Below are 19,307 nucleotides of genomic sequence, written 5' to 3'. Positions count from 1 at the left end.
TCCCAAAGTGCTGGGATTACGGGCGTGAGCTACCGCACCTGTTTTTTTGTTTTTGTTTTTAACAGAATAGTTCTAGCTCTGTGCCCAGGCTGGAGTATAGTGGCACAATCTTGGCTCACAGCAGCCTCCTGAATAGTGGGAACATGGGCATATGTACCACGCCTGGCCCACTAACTCCAGTTTTACACATTCATCTGGAAAATACATGTATATGTGCTCATATTCCTATGTATATGTGAATCATAAACAAATTTGATATATGTAACTTATACATTTTCTTTTGGGGAAAATGTGACACAGCTGTATATACATGTGTGCACACAACTATACACAGATATTATTTTTTCCAGAGAAACGTACTGGCTTAGAGGACGGGAGGGGCTGGGACTGAATTTCCATTGAGATCACTGCCAACCCGGAGCTTTCTATAGCTTCTTTCTCCAAATATATTTTACAAATTTAAGATCCAACTGCATATATAATCCTGTATCTTTTTGCTTCGTAAATCATGAGCATTTTCCAAATCCTTAAACATTATACAAAAATGCTATTTTTGGCTGAGTGTGGTGGCTCACGCCTGTAATCTCAGTACTTTAGGAGGCTGAGGCGCATGGATCACTTGAGCCTAGGAGTTCAAGACCAGCCCAGACAACATGGCAAAATCTCATCTCTAATAAAAACACAAAAAATTAGCCGGGCGTGGTGGCTTGCACCTTTAGTCCCAGCAACTCAGGAGGCTGAGGTGGGAGGATCACCTGAGCCCAGAAAGTCAAGGCTGCAGTGAGCCATGATCATGCCACTGCACTCCAGCCTGGAGGAGGGGGTGAGACCCTGTCTCAAAAAAAAAAAAAAAAAAAAAAACAACAACAAATTTAACTTGTATTTAAAAAAATAAAAAATACAGCCAGGCACGGAGGCTCATGCCTGTAATCCCAGCACTTTGGGAGGCCGAGGCTGGTGGATCACCCAAGGTCAGGAGTTCAACACCAGCCTGACCAACACGGTGAAACCCCGTCTCTATTAAAAATACAAAAATTAGCCTAGCGTGGTGGCACGTGCCTGTAATCCCAGCTACTCAAGAGGCTGACACAGAAGAATCACTTGAACCTGGGAGTTGGAGGTTGCAGTGAGCTGAAATTGCGCCATTGCACTCCAGCCTGGGCGTCGCGGCAAGACTCTGTCTCAAAAATAAATAAATAAATAAAAATGCTATTTTCAACCACTGCCCAAAAACACTGTGATGAACATCTTTGTACTAAGTCTGTGTTTCCAGCTCCTCAGGGCCGATTCCTAGAAGAGAAAATTCCACATGTGGACGTTTAAAGGATCTTGATTTGTACTGCAAATTGCTTTGCAGAAAGATCACACCAGTTTACAATCCCACCAGCCCTCAAGGCTTTTTGTTTTTGTTGTTTTGAGACAGAGTCTCCCTCTACCCTGAAGGCTGGAGTGCAGTAGCATGATCTTGACTCACTGCAACCTCCACTTTCTGGGTTCAAGCGATTCTCCTGCCTCAGCCTCCCAAGTAGTTGGGACTACAGGCACCCGCCACCATGGCCAGCTAATTTTTGTATTTTTAGTGGAGACAGGGTTTCACCACGTTGGCCAGGTTGATCTTGAACTCCTGACCTCAAGGTGATCTGCCCACCTCAGCCTCCCAAAGTGCTGGGATTACACGCATGAGCCACCACGCCCAGCCAGCCCTGGAAGTTCTAAGTCATCAGCAGCAGATAAAAATGACTATCGGCCAGGCGTAGTGGCTCACGCCTGTAATCCCAGCACTTTGGGAGGCCCAGGCGGGCGGATCACAAGATCAGGAGATCAAGACCATCCTGGCTAACATGATGAAACCCCGTCTCTACTAAAAATACAAAAAAAATTAGCCGGGCATGGTGGCGGGCGCCTGTAGTCCCAGCTACTCGGGAGGCTGAGGCAGGAGAATGGCGTGAACCTGGGAGGCGGAGCTTGCAGTGAGCCAAAATCGCATCACTGCACTCCAGCCTGGGCCACAGAGCGAAACTCCGTTTGAAAAAAAAAAAAAACAAAAGACTATCAAGAGCCACAAACTGCACTGTGTTCCAGGCAGGGCTTCATTGCTTTAATCCTCAGAGAAGTGGGTGCAGGTTTTGTCCCCATTTTCAAGAGGGTGAAACGGAGGTGGAGTAGGGTTAAATCTAACTTAAGCAATGCCATGCCACACCAGAATCAGAGGTTGTGGGGGTGGGGCGGGGGGGTTGGAACACACAGATTTTGTTTTCTAATAATAGTTATGTCCATTTCCTTTTTTTTTTTTTTTTTTCCCAAGACAGTTTCGCTCTGTCACCCAGGCTGGAGTCCAATGGCGCTATCTCAGCTCACTGCAACCTCCGCCTCCGGGTTCAAGCAATTCTCCTGCCTCAGCCTCCTGAGTAGCTGGGACTACAGGTGCCCACTACCATGCCTGGCTAATTTTGTATTTTTAGTAGAAACAAGGTTTCACCATGTTAGTCAGGCTGGTCTCGAACTCCTGACCTCAAGTGATCCACCTGCCTTGGCCTCCCAAAGTGCTGGGATTATAGGCGTGAGCCACTGCGCCGGGCCTTTTTTTCTTTTTTAAATGAGACAGGATCTCCCTGTGTCGCCCAGGCTGGAGTGCTGTGGTACACTCAGCTCACTGCAGCCTCCAACTCCTGGGCTCAAGCAGTCCTCCTGCCTTGGCCTTCTGAGTAGCTGAGACTACGGACATGCACCAACACGCTCAGTCAATTTTTTTTTTTTTTTGTAGAGAAGGGTCTCACTATGTTGCCCAGGCTGGTCTTGAACTCTGAGGCTCAAGCAATCCTCCCTTATTGGCCTCCCAAAGTGCTGGGATTATAAGCCTGAGCCACCGCATTGGCCTGAACATGCAGATTTTCAAGGACCATGGTTCCCATCACCATGCGAAGCAGGGCCCCACCTTGCCGGGACCACGTGGGTTCTATGCAGACCGAGCCTGTGCCCAGACCCCCATGCCCACCACCAGACTCCAGCGTGGGTCTCATTCCTGGAGTGAACAGGGCAGTCCTGGCAGGTTCACACCAGGGTGGAATTCCCACTTCTGGACCACAGGGGAAGAAAGAAACATCAGATACACAGATGATGGAGAGGACCAGATCCTGTGGCCATGGAAAGGGCCATAGTGGACAAGTCTTGCAGAGGGGCCAGAAGCTGAGCAAGGAGGAGCCATAAGCACAGACCCACGTCAGCCAGAAGCAGCTGAGAGATGCATGATCAGTGGTTCTAAAAGAGGCCGGGTGGGTCCCAGGGCAGGTGAACACACAGGTTCATTCATTTATCCAATATATATAAAATAATAGGCCGGATGCAATGGCTCACGCCTGTAATCCCAGCACCTTGGGAAGTCGAGGCAGGCGGATCACTTGAGGTCAGGAGTTCAAGACCAGCCTGGCCAACATGGTGAAACCCTGTCTCTACTAAAAATACAAAAATTAGCCAGGCGTGGTGGTGAGTGCCTGTAATCCCAGCTACTCGGGAGGCTGAGGCAAGAGAATCGCTTGAATCCGGGAGGCAGAGGTTGCAGCGAGCCGAGATCGCGCCACTGCACTCCAGCCTGAGTGACAGAGCGAGACTCCACCTCAAAAAATAAAATAAATTATATATTATATACATATGAGATTTTAGTATATATGTTAATGTAATATAATCCCACATATATGAGATTTTAGTATATATGATAATATATTAATGTAATATAATCTCACATGTATATTTATAAGATTATGACCAGGTACAGTGGCTCATACCTGTAATCTCAGTACTTTGGGAGGCAGAAGGATCACTTGAGCAGGGGCGGTCAAGGCCAGCCTGGGCAACATAGACCCCCATCTCTCCTCTATGAAAATAAAATAAGGATTTATTATGAGAACTGGCTCACAGGCCTCAGAGGCTGAGAAGTCCTACAGTGTGCTGCCTACAAGCCGGAGACCAGGGAAGGTGGAGGCGTGATTCAAACTCAGCTCAGGTCTGGAGGCCTGAGAACCAGGGCAGCCGATGGTGGACATCCAGTCCCGGGGCAAGAGAGGATGAGATGCCCCAGCTCCAGCGGCGAGGCAGGAAATGAGGGGTGAACTCCTCCTCCCTCTGCCGTCTGTTCTATTCAGGGCCTTGAGGGGTTGGAAGGTGCCCAGCCACTTGGGGAGGGCAGTCCACCTTCCTGAACCCACTGTCCTATACGTCATCTCGAGCACCCTCACAGATATGCCCAGTAAGTGTTGCATCAGCCACCCTGTGGCCCGGTTAAGTGGACTCGTGACAGTGACATTAGCTGTCGAGGGCTTCCTGGGTGCTGGGCCCTCTGCCAGGGGTTTTCAAACGTAAGTGGACAAAACAGAGGTCCCTGGCCCCATGGAGCTTAGATGCTCCAGCAGGAAGGCAGGTGGAAAAAGTGCTAAGTAAATAGTGTATATGGTAGGTTAGAAGGTGACAGGTCCTATTGGAAAAAGAAAAGGCTGGCTGGCTGCGGTGGTTCATGCCTGCATTCCCAGCACTTTGGGAGGTTGAGGTGGGCAGATCATGAAGTCAGGAGATCGGGACCATTCTGACTAACACGGTGAAACCCCGTCTCTACTAAAAATACAAAAACTTAGCCAGGCGTGGTGGCGGGCGCCTATAGTCCCAGCTACTCGGGAAGCTGAGGCAGGAGAATGGCGTGAACCTGAGAGGTGGAGCTTGCAGTGAGCAGAGATCGTGCCACTGCACTCCAGCCTGGGCCACAGAGCGAGACTCCACCTCAAAAAACAAAACAAAACAAAACAAACTTAGCTGGGTGTGGTGGCACACATCTGTGGTCCCAGTTACTCAAGAGGCTGAGATGGAAGTCTTCAGCCCAGGAGTCCAAGGCTGCAGTGAGCTGTGATCGCACCACTGCACTCCAGCCTGGATGACAGCAAGACCCTGTGTCCAACAACAACAACAACAAAAAACCCACCAACCAGGCGCGGTGGCTCACACCTGTAATCCCATCACTTTGGGAGGCCAAGGTGGGCAATCATCTGAGGTCAGGAGTTCAAGACCAACTTGGTCTTGAGCCTGACCAACATGGAGAAACCCCATCTCTACTAAAAATACAATATTAGCCGGGCATGGTGGCGCATGCCTGTAATCCCAGCTACTCAGGAGGCTGAGGCAGAAGAATTGCTTAAACCCGGGAGGCGGAGGTTGCAGTGAGCAGAAATCGCACCATTGCACTGTGGCCTCGGCAACAAGAGCAAAAACTCCATCTCAAAACAAACACCTCCCTGCAGAGTGGGGCAGGGCTCAGGCGTGCCAGGCCCGCACTCCCATTCCTGAGAGAGCGATCAGAGTGGGCTCCATTGAGGTGGGATGTCTGAGCGAGGAGGCAGCAGAGAGGAGGGGCAGACCGTCCCAGACAGAGGTGGGTGTACACAGGCCCTCGGCAGATACGTCTGGGGGCTCAGGGGACAGCCGGAGGGGGCCAGTGTGGCTGGAACGAATTGGGGGAGAGAACAGCGGACGAGACTGGGGGCAGATGGGGACACGTCGCACAGGAGCCAGGAGGCTGTTGGAGGAGCTTTAACCTTTGCTCTGAGTGAGGTGGGGAACCGCTGCTGGGCTTGTGGCCAAGGGGTGGGGTACGGGGCTACGCAAAGCCCATCTCCTGCCCTACCCACGCCAGGCATCAGCATGTGATGACAGAGCCCCCAGCAACCTCTCAGAGCCCCCTCGGGGACTCCCAGGGGCCTCGCTACGGAAGAGGCGCCCAGGAAACCCTTGAAGCTGTGATACCCTCAACAGCACCGGGGGCTCTGGCATGAGCTTGGTCCTCTTTTTATTTTTTTATTTTTATTTTTTGAGATGGAGCCTCGCTCTATCGCCCAGGCTGGAGTGCAGTGGCACAATCTCGGCTCACTGCAACCTCCACTTCCTGGGTTAAAGCGATTCTCCTGCCTCAGCCTCCCAAGTAGCTGGGACTAAAGGCACTTGCCACCACGCCTGGCTAATTTTTTTTTTTTTTTTTTTTTGTATTTTTAGTAGAGATGGGGTTTCACCGTGTTAGCCAGGATGGTCTCGATCTCCTGACCTTGTGATCTGCCTGCCTCAGCCTCCCAGAGTGCTGGGATTACAGGCGTGAGCCATCGTGCCCGGCCAAGCTTGGTTCTCTTTTAACCCCACTGTGGCTCAGCGTCCTCCCAGGTGAGATGGATGTGGTCCCACCTGTCTTCCTCCAGGAGCCCGGCTGGCCCAAGCAGGAGGAGGAGGTGCTTACCCAGCCTCGGAGCACCTGACGCCACAGGAGACTCACCAGCTTATTTTTGTTTCTGAGTACCGGTGACATGACCTGCTCACCGGCTCCTCGCTTCCAGACCTTCCGCTCACCAGCACTGCCACCGACGAGGGGCAAGCACCATCACCTCCCAGCTACCTCCAAATCATTCCCCTAGCGCCACAGCCAGCTTAGAATGATTTGTTCTGTCGAGGGGGGCTTATCAATTATTTCTCTGGAGCAGCCCAGGGCCTTCCAGATGCCCAGGAGGGTCTGTGTCCCAGCTTTCCAGAGAAGGACACGGTAAAACAGATAGCAATACCTGCGGGCACTCCGGACTGGCCCTGACCAACATTCCCCTTCCCATGCCTGCCACCCTGCAAAGCCCCAAAATCACTGACCTTTTTTTTTTTTTTTTTTGAGACAGAGCCTTGCTCTGTCACCCAGGTTACAGTGCAGTGGCACGATCTCGGCTCACTGCAACCTCTGCCTCCTGTGTTCACTGCCTTAGCCTCCCAAATAGCTGGGACTACAGGTGCCTACCACCACGCCCAGCTTATTTTTGTATTTTTAGTAGAGATGGGGTTTCACCATATTGGCCAAGCTGTTCTCAAACTCCTGACCTTGTGATCCACCCGCCTTGGCCTCCCAAAGTGCTGGGATTATATGTATAAGCCACCATGCCCGGCCTAAAATCACTTTCTGATGCAACACCTTGTCCGACCTCCAAGACCATCCTGAGATTCACCCATGTCATAACCCAGGAGAATGAGGCTCAGAGAGGGAAAGCCACTTGCCCAGGGTTACACAGCTCACCTGGATCTTGACTCCCAACACAGTGACCCCCCACTCCAGTCCTCACGCACAGACCTTCCCCTACTCTGGAGGGGGCTTTCCTGCCAGCACCCACACCCACCTGACCACCTAAAGACCCTGGTCAGAGGCTTCCCTGCCAGCAAACCCTCCTACTCCAGGCAAAGCATCAGGAAATGAGAAACGCTTTTTTTTTTTTCTTTTTGCCTCTGTCGCTCAGGCTGAAGTATAGTGGCGCAATCTCGGCTCACTGCAACCTCCTCCTCCTCCCTGGTTCAAGCAATTCTCATGCCTCAGCCTCCCTAGTAGCTGGGACTACACACGCACGCCACCATGCCAGGCTAATTTTGGTATCTTTAGTAGAGATAGGGTTTCACCATGTTGGCCAGGCTAGTGTCGAACTCCTGGCCTCAAGTGATCTGCCTGCCTCAGCCTCCCGAAGTGCTGGGATTTCAGGGGTGAGCCACCACACCCGGCTGAGAAATGCCTTCTTTTTACCAAAAGTTCACAAGCCCTACTACACTGGTTCCAGGTGTGACTTGGGCCCAAACGGCCAATGTCAGGCCCATCTAAGTCATTCAAGGAGGACAGAGTGGGAGCAACAGGAAGGACCACAGCGGCAAGTTTTCCAGGGGGCCAGAGCACATGCACAGAGGAGCCACAACCACAGATGGCTGTTTGCACACCCGCAAGCAGTGGTGGGCACACGGGTAACTCAGAGCATCTACGTTGGAAACCCAGCCAGAGACACACCACCAACGTCAGCCAACCCGAGCCACCCAGGAAGCAGTGGCCACGCCACCTCCAGACTGGCCCGGCTGGAAGATCAATAGGACGTGAGAGACAAGCTCTAAAAATAGCCACCTCCTGGGACAATCACTTGAGTCCAGGAGTTTGAGACCAGCCTGGGGAAACACAGCAAAACCCTGTCTCTACAAAACATTTTAAAAATTAGCTGGGCATGGTGGCGCATGCCTGTGGTCCCAGCTACTAGGGAGGCTGAGATAGGAGGATTGCTTTAGCCCTGGAGGTCGAGGCTGTGGTGAGCTATGATTGCATCACTGCATTCCAGCCTGGAAGACAGAGTAAGACCCTGTCCCTGTCTGTCTTTCACACACACACACACGAAAACACAGCCACCTCCCAGTGCAGACTGGAGAATGGTGTGACAGGCTCCAAGCTGGGAATGAGAATGCCTAGGTCCCCCCATCCCTTGACACAGGTACAGCTCTCGGGCGTCCAGGGCATGACGTCTGCCCAGACACCGTTTCCTCTCAAGAAACCTTGTGGCCACATTCATCTTCGTGGGTCATTCAGGAAAACCCCGGTCCCCACTGTCAGCTGCCACCTGAGTCCTTCCATCCTGCTAGGTCATTTCTGCACAAGACCACTCCTTACATAGAGCCAGAGCTGCATGTGAGCCCTGGGGGTACCCTCGGGCAGGGAGCCGCGTTAGTGGGGGTCAGCTTCCCAGCACCCTCTCGCACTCACCAACTCATCCATACTCCAAAAAGGAGACCCCCAGATGGAGGTTCCTCGCTGTCCTTTGGGCCCTGCCACGGTGTGTCCCCCTCCTCTGCTCATTGCAGTCATGACAGCAGCCAACAGGTCCCGTGCCTGCGTCCTCCAAGCCACACATGGAGGTGCCACTGCGGTGTTTCAGGTGGGGAAACTGAGGCTCAGACGTTAAGTGACTTGGCCCTGGTGACACAGCTGGGGGCCAGCGGGGCCTGGTTTTCAAAGCCATGCTTCACACTGAAACCCCAGCTGCTCCTGGAGCAGGGATGTTCTGACGGGGACAGAGGGCAGGACGTCTCCTCTCCCACAGCACCCGCGTTCCAGCCCTGCTGCTATTAATACCATGGGTAAACTCAGACACTTCTCCTTCCTCCTCCCCTTGCCTTTTTTTGTCCAAAGACTGAAAAAGAGCACGTCCGCATCCCCCCCGGGGAGGGTCTGCCACTCTAAGCAACAAGGGCCGCCAGACTGGCCCAGGAACCAGGTATCCAAGGTCAGGCTGCCCTAAACCGCACAGCTCCGGGCACTCATTCTCCCCCATCTGACCACGCAGATGCCCGGCCTTCGGGCAAGAAACCATGCTCTGATTCTCGCTATTCTGAATGCGCTTTGCAAAACCTCCCAGCAGCTCCATCGAGCTATTCATTAGCTGACAGCCGAGACCTTCAGGCAGAACCAGACAGACGGATGGTTTTGGGGGTTTCTCACCTCTCAGTTTCCATTCGCTAGGAGGGGAAACCGGGGGCTTAGACCACAGGGGTAGTGGCCTCCGGGCCAGACTCTTGGCTTCCTGTTCTCTCTCCTCACCTGCGAACCCCAAACTCCTCTCCCAAGTATTTCCCTCTGGTGATGGGCGCAGAAAGGACCCACGTCCCTGCCCTCCCGGGTCCTTTGTAAAGTTTGCCATTTCTCTGTCACCCCTCCCTTGCTTTTCTGGTTTTGAGACCTGTCTTACTTCCCTGCAGGGATCATATCCACCGCCTTCTCCCTCAGTCTCCTGGGGGAGGAAGCCTTCTCCCTCCCCCGCACATACGCAGGCTGCGGGCAGCCCTGGGCACGACGAGATTCTCTGCGCCCTGGAGGCTCCCCGGGGACGTCCCGCACCCACCTGGCTCGCCCCAGCCCGGAAACGCCTTCTTTCGGGTGCCTGGCCCTGGATTCCTGACCCGTCCCCAGTTTGCTCCCATCGGGAAGCGCGCAGGTCGCCCGGCCTGGGAGAGTATGGCGGGGAGGGGGCGCGTGGCCCTTCCCTGGCCCGGCCTTCCCTCTGCGGGACCTGCCCGGGCTGTGCCGACCCCGGAGCGGCGCTGCACCAAACCGTCGCCAGGTGCGCCCTTCGCGTCTCCGCGGTCCCTGCGCGCTCGTAGCCGCCGCCGCCCGGGCGTCCTCGGGGCTTGCAGCGCGGGCCGGGCTGGACCCGGAGCTGCCCCTGCCCACCCGCCCCGGCACGGAGGTCCCTCTCGGTCCCTGCGCCCCCGAGTCTTCCCCGCGCGCCCCCCTACCTCGCAGTCCCGCGCCTGCCGGAGCCGGCAGAGGCCGCGCCGGGCAACGAGCCCCGGGCAGCAGCGTGGGCAGCTCGGCCTGGGCCGGGAGGATCGGGAGGTCCCGGTGACGTCAGCGCGCGGGGCAGGGACCGAGGCGGGCGGGCCGGTGTGGGGCTGCGGGCAGGACAGGAGGGCCACACCCCTCCCGGAGCTCAGCGTCCTTCCTCACTCCCTCCAGCTGCCCGCGGTGGAGCTCACGTGGGACCCTCCAGCCTCCCAGAAACACCCGGGCAGGGGGCCCCAGAGCCTAAAGCCAAACAGGTGACGGAGGTCAGTCAGCCCGGGCCAGTTCGTGCCTCCCCAGGTGAGAGGAGTAATCCAGGCTATCAGGCAAGGCGCCAGGTGAGAGGGGTGAACCAGGCCACCAGTTAAGACCCCAGGTGAGAGAGGTGAACCAGCGCCACCAGGTGAGGAGGTGAACCAGGCTTATCAGGCAAAGCCCCAGGTGAGAGGGGTGAAGCAGGCCGCCAGGTTAGCCCCATAGTCAGTGGCCCTGAGGATGGGCGCCCTGCCCTACCCCAGCCAGCTGTGAGTGCAGCCCTGGCCCTGTGCCAGCCACCACGAGCTGGAAAGGACTCTAAGTGCGGAAGGATGACCGAGCCCAGCCCTGGCCGTGAAGGCCAGCACGACGGCTCCAGACAGAGCCCAGAGGCCTTTTCCTCAAACTGCCCTTTTCCTCTCTGCAAACCCTCCCAGCGCCAGCTTCCCTCGGGCAGCCTCCCACCAGCTCTGCTTCACCGTGCAGAAATGCCCCCCACGCCCTCAGCAGCGCCCCACGGATGGCTGAGGGATTCGTCACCATCGTCCCACACCAGTGCAAAGAATTTTTTTTTTTTAGATGGAGTCTCGCTCTGTCGCCCAAGCTGGAGTGTTATGGTGCAATCTCGGGTCCCTGCAACTTCTGCCTCCCGGGTTCAAGTGATTCTTCTGCCTCAGCCTCCCGAGTAGTGGGGATTACAGGTACCCACCATCGTGTCCAGCTAATTTTTGTATTTTTAATAGAGATGGGGTTTCACCTTCTTGGCCAGGCTGGTATCAAACTCTTGACCTCATGATCCACTGGCCTTGGCCTCTCAAAGTGCTGGGAGTACAGGCATGAGCCACCACACCCAGACGAGAAGAATTTTTTTAAGCCTTAAGAAATAACAACAGGGCTGGGCGTGGTGGCTCATGCCTGTAATCCCAGCACTTTGGAAGGCTGAGGCAGACAGGTCACAAGGTCAGGAGTTCAAGACCAGCCTGGCCACTATGGTCAAGCCCCGTCTCTACTAAAAATAAAAAAATTAGCCAGGCGTGGTGGCTGGTGCCTGTAGTCCCAGTTACTCGGGAGGCTGAAGCAGGAGAATCACTTGAACCTGGGAGGTGGAGGTTGCAGTGAGCCGAGATCGTGCCACTGCACTCCAAACTGGGCAACAAAGCAAGACTTTGTTTCAAAAAAATTAAAAAGAGAAAAAAAACAACACGACACTAGGTGTCCAGTGTGCAAAATTTGGAAAATTATGAAAAATAAAAACCGAAGACCCCATAAGCCAACTGTGTAGAGGTAACCTCTCTTACCTTCTTGTCAGACATCCTTCTGATCGCCTTTTCCTCACATTGAAATGTATTTAAAAAAAAATTTTTTTTGGGTGACAGGATGTTGCTCTGTTGCCCAAGCTAGAATGCAATGGTATAAACGCAAGTCACTGCAGCCTCGACCTCCTAGGTTCCAGCAATCCTTCTCCCTCAGCCTCTGAGTGGCTGAGACTACAGATACATGCCATCACACCTGGATAATTGTAAAACTTTTATGTAGAGATGGGATCTCGCTATGTTGCTCAAGCTGGTCTCAAATTTCTGGGTTCAAGCGACCCTCCCAGCTCGGCCTCCCAAAATGTTGAGATCACAGGTATGAGTCACCATGCCCAGCCTAAATACGTATTTTAAGGGATTCACACCACATACTGCATTCTACAGGCAGCCCGTGACTTCACATTCATCAATAGCCAGAAGTCCGTCTCCACACCCTGATGGTCTGCGCTGGACTCCGTGTCATGGATCTGTCACCTGATTTGGGACATTTTGGTTTCTCCTGGTGTCTCACTAGCATATATCACTGTGATAGACGATCTTGTTTCCACAGATCTTTGTACAAGTATCTGGTCCCCCTCACCTTGGGATAAATTCCTACAAATAGATTCTGGCTCACAAAGCTGGACTTTTTCACACGTGTTGCTGCAGGGATTTTCCAGGTTATTTCTGTTGGGGATGGAGAACCCAGAACCTGAGAAAAGATGTTCTTTTTTTTTTTTTTTTCCTTGAGACGGAGTCTCGCTCTGTCTCCCAGGCTGGAGTGCAGTGGCTCGATCTCCGCTCACTGCAAGCTCTGCCTCCCTGGTTCAAGAGACGGGGTTTCACCGTGTTAGCCAGGATGGTCTTGATCTCCTGACCTCGTGATCCGCCCGCCTTGGCCTCCCAAAATGCTGAGATTACAGGTGTGAGCCACTGCACCTGGCCTTTTTTTTTTTTTTTTGAGACAGAGTCTCACTCTGTCACCCAGGCTGGAGTACAGTGGTGGGATCTCGGCTCACTGCAAACTCCACTTCCTGGGCTCAAGCGATTCTCTTGCCTCAGCCTCCCAAGTAGCTGCAATTACAGGTGCCCACCACCTTGCCCAGCTAATTTTTGTATTTTTAGGAAGGACAGGGTTTCACCATGTTGGCCGGGCTGGTCTTGAACTCCTGACTTCAAGTGATCCACCCGCCTTAGCCTCCCAAATTGCTGGGATTACAGGCATGAGCCACCTAGCCTGGCCTGAATGTTCTGTCCTAAAACTGCTTATTACAAAGAAGTCGTGGAATATCCTCCCCACAGCCCTCCACGCCCCTCCCTGAATAGCTACAGGGATGGGAGCCACTGGAAAAGAAATTATGCATCGAGGCCGGGTACAATGGCTCAACCTGTAATCCCAGCACTTTGGGAGGCCAAGGTGGGCAGATCACGAGGTCAGGAGATCAAGACCATCCTGGCTAACATGGTGAAACCCCGTCTCTACTAAAAATACAAAAAATTAGCTGGGTGTGGTGGCGGGCACCTGTAGTCCCAGCTACTCGGGAGGCTGAGGCAGGAGAATGGCATGAACCTGGGAGGCGGAGCTTGCAGTGAGCCGAGATTGCGCCACTGCGCTCCAGCCTCGGTGACAGAGACTCCGTCTCAAAAAGAAAAAAAAAAAAGAAATTATGCATCAAGCCCGGAGTGGCAGTTCCTCCTCTGTCTGTTGGGTGGCGCCATGCCCAGTGCCAGGACCCCCGGAACACAGAGGCAGCCTACTGATGACCTGGCCCCTGCCGCCAAGGCTTCACGCAGCCAACGCCCTGTCCGCACTGCACCCGGGACACGCTGGTCTCCCACCGGCAGACTGCACACCCCTTTCTGGTTGAAGCTACCTCGTCAGAGTCTATTCTAGAAAGAGGCCGTGATATGGGGACCCCTATCCTTTCAGCAATGAACAAAGCGGGCCGCCCCTACCTTCGTCCCCATCACCATCCTCTCACCCAGGCAGACCTGGGGTTAAAAGAGAGCTGTGTGGCCTGGGGAAGCTGCTTCACCTTGCCCTGCCTCAGTTTCCCCAGGGTGGGTTAAATAGTGGCTCCCAAAAGATGTGCCTACTTGCATCCTCGGAATGGGACCTTATTTGGAAATCGAGTCATTGCAGATATGGTTAAAGTAAGGATCTCAAGATGAGGTCATCCTGGGTCAGAGTCGGGGTGGGCTCTAAATCCAATGCAAGTAACCTTATAAGAGACAGAAAGAGGTTCCTGATTGGAGCAACAAGACAATGTAAAAAATAATGACAATTTTTTTTTTCTTTTCGAGATGGAGTCTCGCTCTGTCATCCGAGCTGGAGTGCAATGGCTCACTGCAACCTCCGCCTCCCAGGTTCAAGTGATTCTCCTGCCTCAGCCTCCTGAGTAGCTGGGATTATAGGCATGTGCCACCAAGCCCAGCTAATTTTTGTGTGTTTTTGGTAGAGATGGGGTTTCACTGTGTTGGCCAGGCTGGTCTTAAACTCCTGACCTCAAGTGGTCCACCCACCTCGGCCTCCCAAAGTGCTGGGATTACAGGCATGAGCCACTACACCCAGCCAACAAATTTTTAAAAAGAGAGAGAAAGAGGCTGGGTGAGGTGGCTCACGCCTGTAATCTCCAACACTTTGGGAGGCCGAGGTGGGAGGATCACTTGAGCCCAGGAGTTGGAGACCAGCTGGGCAGCATCTCTACAAAATACTGTAAAAAACAGACAGAGCTGGGCGTGGTGGCTCATGCCTGTAATCCCAGCACTTTGGGAGGCCGAGGCGGGCGGATCATGAGGTCAGGAGATAGAGACCATCCTGGCTAACACGGTGAAACCCCGTCTCTACTAAAAATACAAAAAAATTAGCCGGGTGTGGCGGTGTGTGCCTGTAGTCCCAGCTCCTCGGGAGGCTGAGGCAGGAGAATGGTGTGAACCTGGGAGGCGGAGCTTGCAGTGAGCCAAGATTGCACCACTGCACTCCAGCCTGGGCGACAGAGCGAGACTCCATCTCAAAAAAAAAAAAAAAAAAAAAAAACAGAAAGTAGAAGACACAGAGACACAGAGGAGAAGGCGGAGATGGGAGTGGTGCAGCCACAAGCCAAGGACACCTGGAGCCCCCAGAAGCGGGAAGAGGCAGGAAGGACCTTCCCCTGGAGCCCTCTGCAGAAGTTCGGCCCTGCCCCAGCCTTGACTTCAGACCACTGCCCTCCAGAATTGACAGTGAATGTGTGCTGTTTGAAGCCACACAGCTGTGGTCATTTGTCATAGCAGCCGCAGGAAACTCATCCACATTGGAAAACAGGAAAATGCTTCGCACAGGTTTTATAAGGATGAGGAAAACTATCCCGGGGGATTGGCACACGGAGTCCTGGGAAGCAGCAGCTGCTCACCCAGCAAACTCGAGCCCCTGTGTGTGCTGGGCACAGGGCCACGGGACAGGGGCTTGGCCTCTCTGCAGCTTGGCCCTGCTCCAAGGCCAGCAGGCGAGGGTGCAGGCAGACAGTGCTGTGGGGACAGAGGAGGATGGCGCTGGGGCTAGCTTCACCATACAGCAAGATGAGCCTGGGTTGAGGGCAGAGATGGGGGTGTGCCAGGTGGAAGGAACTGTGCGAACAGAGGCCTGCCTGTCAGAATGCGTGCAGGGTGCAGGAAGTGGGGCAGGGTCAGAAAAGCTGGAGAAGAGATGAGGCCGCATCCAGGGAGGGGGGTTGCTGAGGGCCAGGGGCTGGGGGGTAAAGGGGCTCGGAACACAAGCAGGGGAGCTGTGCATGGCCCAAGCAGGGGTTTCCATGGCCCGACACTGAGATCTCCTGGGTGCAACAGGTGACGTCCAGGAAGGAGGCAAAGGAGTCTGAATCCCGGCCCAGGCAGGATGCACGGGGCCGGACCCCAGCACTGCCTGCAGGACTTGGGGTGTCCTAGCGCAGAGTACAGTCAAGCCCTCTTCCCTGCCACAGGCTCCCTGACCGTGCCTCAGTTTCCCCGGGCCTCCCTGGAGCTGTCGCTGTAGCACTGTAGGAACACAAAGCAAAGCTAAGGACCCTCCCATCGGCCTGAGGCCTCCCGGGCAGCCATTCTTCAAGGGACTGTGTGCTGGGGGCCCACCCGGTGTCATCTCGTGCTGGACACGAGACCCTGTCCCCTGGAGCTGCAGTACCTGCCCCCCATCCTGTCCTGGGGTAGCTGGGGACCCTCTCAGGCCTGAGGGGAGGACAGGAGCTCCCCAGCACGAGGAGCATGCCACTGAGGGTGAGGGCCGAGCAGAGCGAGCTCCCAGACGGGCTCAGCTGTCCCTGGCCCCCGCCCAGCCTCCCCGTGCCCAGCCTGTGAGGCCGCCCTTTGAGCTTCTGGATTAGTATTCACGCCACGTCCCCAGCTCTGAAAGCCCTTGTTCCCTCCGGAGAGCAGCCAGGGCGGCTGGGGCTGGGGGGGGGTGGGGGGCGCTCAGTGCAAAGCAACAGCCCCAGCACATACACTGGGGCCCTTAGCCCGCTCCCCCAGGACCCCTCCTCCGCTGTTCGGGCTCCCCATGGGCTCAGCCAAGGCTGGGGGACTGGGAGGGAGGGGCTGTCTGTCCATCTCTCTCTCTGTCTCTCTCTCTGAGTTTGTATCTCTGTCTGTCTGTCTCTTTCTCTTGGGGTTCTTGGTCTCTCTCTCTGTCACCATCTCCCTCCTCCCTCCATCCCCTTCTCCTACCCTCCCGTGCTGTGTGCAGTCAGGGGCTCCGGGAGTAACCCTACATGTAGTTTCTCCAACAGGAAAAGACACACGGGCCAGGCGTGTGGGGGCGAATCTCCGATGACATCTCCCTGCGCCACCTGTCCCTGTCAGGGTCTGTCTTGACTCTGAGCTGTCTGCAGACCTCCCCAGAGCCCCCACAGTTGGACCCCAACAACAAGAATAACAAAGGCTTGGCTGGGCGCCGTAGCTCACGCCTGTAATCCCAGCACTTTGAGAGGCCAAGGTGGGTGGATCTCTTGAGCCCAGGAGTTTGAGAGCAGCCTGCGCAACATACCAAGAACCCCCCATCGCTACAAAAAATAATAAAAAAATTAGCCCGGTGTGGTGGCATGCACCTGGGAGGCTGAGGTGGGAGGATCACCTGAGGCCAGGGAGGTCAAAGCTGCAGTGAGCCATGATTGCACCACTGCACTCCAGCCTGGGCAAGAGTGAGACCCCGTCTCAAAAAATAATAATGAATAACAAAAGCTGTGTTGATGGTGCCCATGGCCAGGCGCACGCTGGCCGGCCGACTTGGGGCTTTCGGGCCTGAGTGGCACTGAGCTCAGCTGTGCCCCCGCTCCAGCCCTGTGTCCTCAACTCTGAAACGTGGTTCTAAGATGGATGGGATTGGCCACGAGGGGGCATCCGTGGGCAGGGAAGCACACAGTCAGCGCTCAGGGTCCTGGAAGGTTTCTAACCTGGAGGCCGCCCTGCCCAGCGCCTGTGGGTCAGCACTGCTTTGGTGGATGCGGGGATCCCGAAGGTCTGGTGTCTGGTGACTTGGCCGGGCGCCCACCCAGGCCCACACCACGGACCATGGAAATCGCCTCGGAGTCCTCAGACATGCCTTGCCCCGGGCTTGGCCAGCAGGGTCGCCAGGGAGGCCCGGCGTCCATCGGGGTCGCGCCCTGGGAAGGAGCCCCCAGTGAGCGCATGGGCTGCGCTGGGCAGGCCTGTGAGGAGCGTGAGGGGCCCCAACTCTGTGGCCAGCACGAGGAGGCCGAACCCACGGCCCAGTGGCTTCGTCCAAGTGGCCAGAGCTGGCATGAAGCAGCTGAGACCTTCCTGAGCCATCACCTCCGCCTCCCACGCAGTCGGAGCTGGGGGCGGGGGTGAAAATGAGGACGGAGTCCCTATTCCTTGGGCTTCTCCAGCAACCCCAGCCGCAGAGGGGATCTCAGGTAGCGAGGAACAGCTGGGGTGCCAAGGACCTGCCCCGCTCCCTCTTGAGGCTTCGCGGCCCGGGGCAGCTGTGCATCTGGGCTCCTGGAAGCGCCTGAAGAAGCCCTGCAGGATCCAGGGTCTCCAGTGCCTGCTGGGTGGGCTGCACATCCGCCCAGCCTGGCAGGGCTTGGGGAGCCTGTGGGGCCAGAGACCCAGGCAGGTCCCCAGAGAGCCAGGCAGGTCCCCAGAGAGCCGAGTGCCTGTTAATGGGAGCTCCAGAAGCAGCCCCCTGGTGAGACAGCCACGAGCACCCAGACCTTCTCAGCACCTCCCATCCCAGGAAACCACATCATCCCAGCCCTGCCCTCCTTCTCCAAGTGCCACTGTCACCAAGGAGCATCTAGTCAACCTCCAAAATTTCTCTCAACTGCCCACCCCACCCAGGCCAGCTACAGACTCCCCAGCCTCCACACACCCCCTCTCAAGCCACTTGCCCCCAACAGGAAGCCTTTCAATGACCACGTCTCACTACCGCCAGCTGTCAGCTGCGTCCCTTGGCTCTGTCTGCCCCAGCCTCACATCCCTAGTTCCTACCTCCGGGGTCCCTCTGCCTACGAGGCACCCTGCACCCCCAGCTGGGCCTCCTCAACTCGGATGAAGCCCCAGCCTCCTTCAGGGCCATGGCCCCTCGCCACCTCTCCTGGGCTCCAGACTCTGTCCTTTCTTCCCTGGCCTTCTGGCCTTTGCCCAGGCCATGCCCTCTGCCTGGAGCAGCAGCCTAGATGCCTCCCACCCCACATTTAGGCTTCAGGCCCCACAGCTGCCTCTTCCCAGAACCCTCCCGGCACGCACTTCGGCGACTCTTACAAGTACCTGTTCAGCGTCAGCCTTCGCCCAGGAGTGCAGGCTGGGGACGAGGGCAGTGGCCACCCTGCTGGTCCTGTCAGCACCTAGTGCAATGTCCAGCCCACCATGGGTACTCAATGCAGGCGGCTGTGCTGCCGCAGGTCACAGCACCAATCAGACACCCCCATCCCCACACACACCCTGCACCGGCCCACGCGGCCATCACACTCGGAGCACACGCGCTTCGATGTGGCTGCACTGTTGGCACACGCACAGGCGCACACACACCCACACGCACAAGTGCACACATGGGGGCACAGACGCCGGGGCGCCCTGACCTCCCCGCATGCCCTCCTGCAGCCGCCCTGGCCTCTGTCCCCACGCGTGTCACACACGGCTGGGTGTGCTTGCTCACGCCGTCCTGCGATGTTGCTCCAGCCGGCGCCCGGAGCTCGATCAGGAGAGCTGCTGTTGGCCGCCTCTGCCTGCCAGCGTTTGCCAAGCGGTTTCCATGGCGACACATCTTGGCTCCGACAGGAACCAAGGAGTGTGGGGAAGAGGGTCCCCACGGAGGGGGCGAGGCGAGGCAGGAGGTCTCTGCGTCTTCAGGCTCCTGGCAGGCATGGGGGACTCCACAAGTGCAGACACCCCCCAACCCCAAGCCAGGCTTGCACCCTGAGAAGGCGGCTCTGGGATGGTCCCTCTGGGCTGCCTGGCACAGGAACTGACTTAGGTCAGTCAGTCATTCAACAAACTTTCTGGAAAAGCCACTCTGTGCTCGCAGCCGGGGCTGTGATGCTGCCCAAGACATGGTCTCGCAAGAGGCTTGGAGTCGAATCCTGAGGCTAAACTGACGTCCCGCCACCCCACTGAAGGCCCCATCT

General features: G+C 55.8%; 2 protein-coding genes across 10 annotated transcripts in view; both read right to left on the bottom strand.

Moving 5' to 3' along the window:
- Window positions 1-18,860, bottom strand: part of AMZ1 (archaelysin family metallopeptidase 1) — a 40,391-nt gene extending 21,531 nt beyond the window's left edge. The window contains exons 1-2 of one of the 9 annotated variants that reach the window (XM_055292184.2): window positions 18,819-18,841; window positions 18,451-18,527 (exon numbers count right to left, since the gene is read on the bottom strand). The gene's annotated coding sequence lies outside the window, so the exon portion shown is untranslated. The other 8 variants (XM_055292185.2, XM_063646095.1, XM_063646094.1 and 5 more) reach the window with 8 other exon arrangements.
- Window positions 15,077-17,460, bottom strand: LOC134731478 (uncharacterized). The gene is made up of 3 exons (XM_063609947.1): window positions 17,261-17,460; window positions 17,112-17,185; window positions 15,077-15,702 (listed from the first exon to the last, which is right to left on the bottom strand). The coding sequence occupies exons 1-3, from the start codon at window positions 17,458-17,460 to the stop codon at window positions 15,077-15,079; spliced, it is 900 nt and encodes a 299-aa protein (XP_063466017.1).
- Window positions 18,861-19,307: the final 447 nt, after the last annotated feature.

This window comes from Symphalangus syndactylus, chromosome 9 (assembly GCF_028878055.3).
Source record: "Symphalangus syndactylus isolate Jambi chromosome 9, NHGRI_mSymSyn1-v2.1_pri, whole genome shotgun sequence".
NCBI classification, from domain to species: Eukaryota; Metazoa; Chordata; class Mammalia; order Primates; family Hylobatidae; genus Symphalangus; species Symphalangus syndactylus.
The sequence above is the reverse complement of the archived record's forward strand: the minus strand, read 5'-3'. Positions and strand labels throughout refer to the sequence as shown.

What these genes read in the sequence shown, in the direction of transcription:
- LOC134731478 (XM_063609947.1), bottom strand. Translation starts at nt 17,460, where the DNA reads ATGCCAGCTCTGGCCACTTGGACGAAGCCACTGGGCCGTGGGTTCGGC. An exon ending in CTGGCCAAGCCCGGGGCAAG is followed by an intron (nt 17,186 to 17,260) that starts GCATGTCTGAGG and finishes CCAAGTCACCAG; the next exon opens with ACACCAGACCTTCGGGATCC. An exon ending in CTGGGCAGGGCGGCCTCCAG is followed by an intron (nt 15,703 to 17,111) that starts GTTAGAAACCTT and finishes GTGTTCCTACAG; the next exon opens with TGCTACAGCGACAGCTCCAG.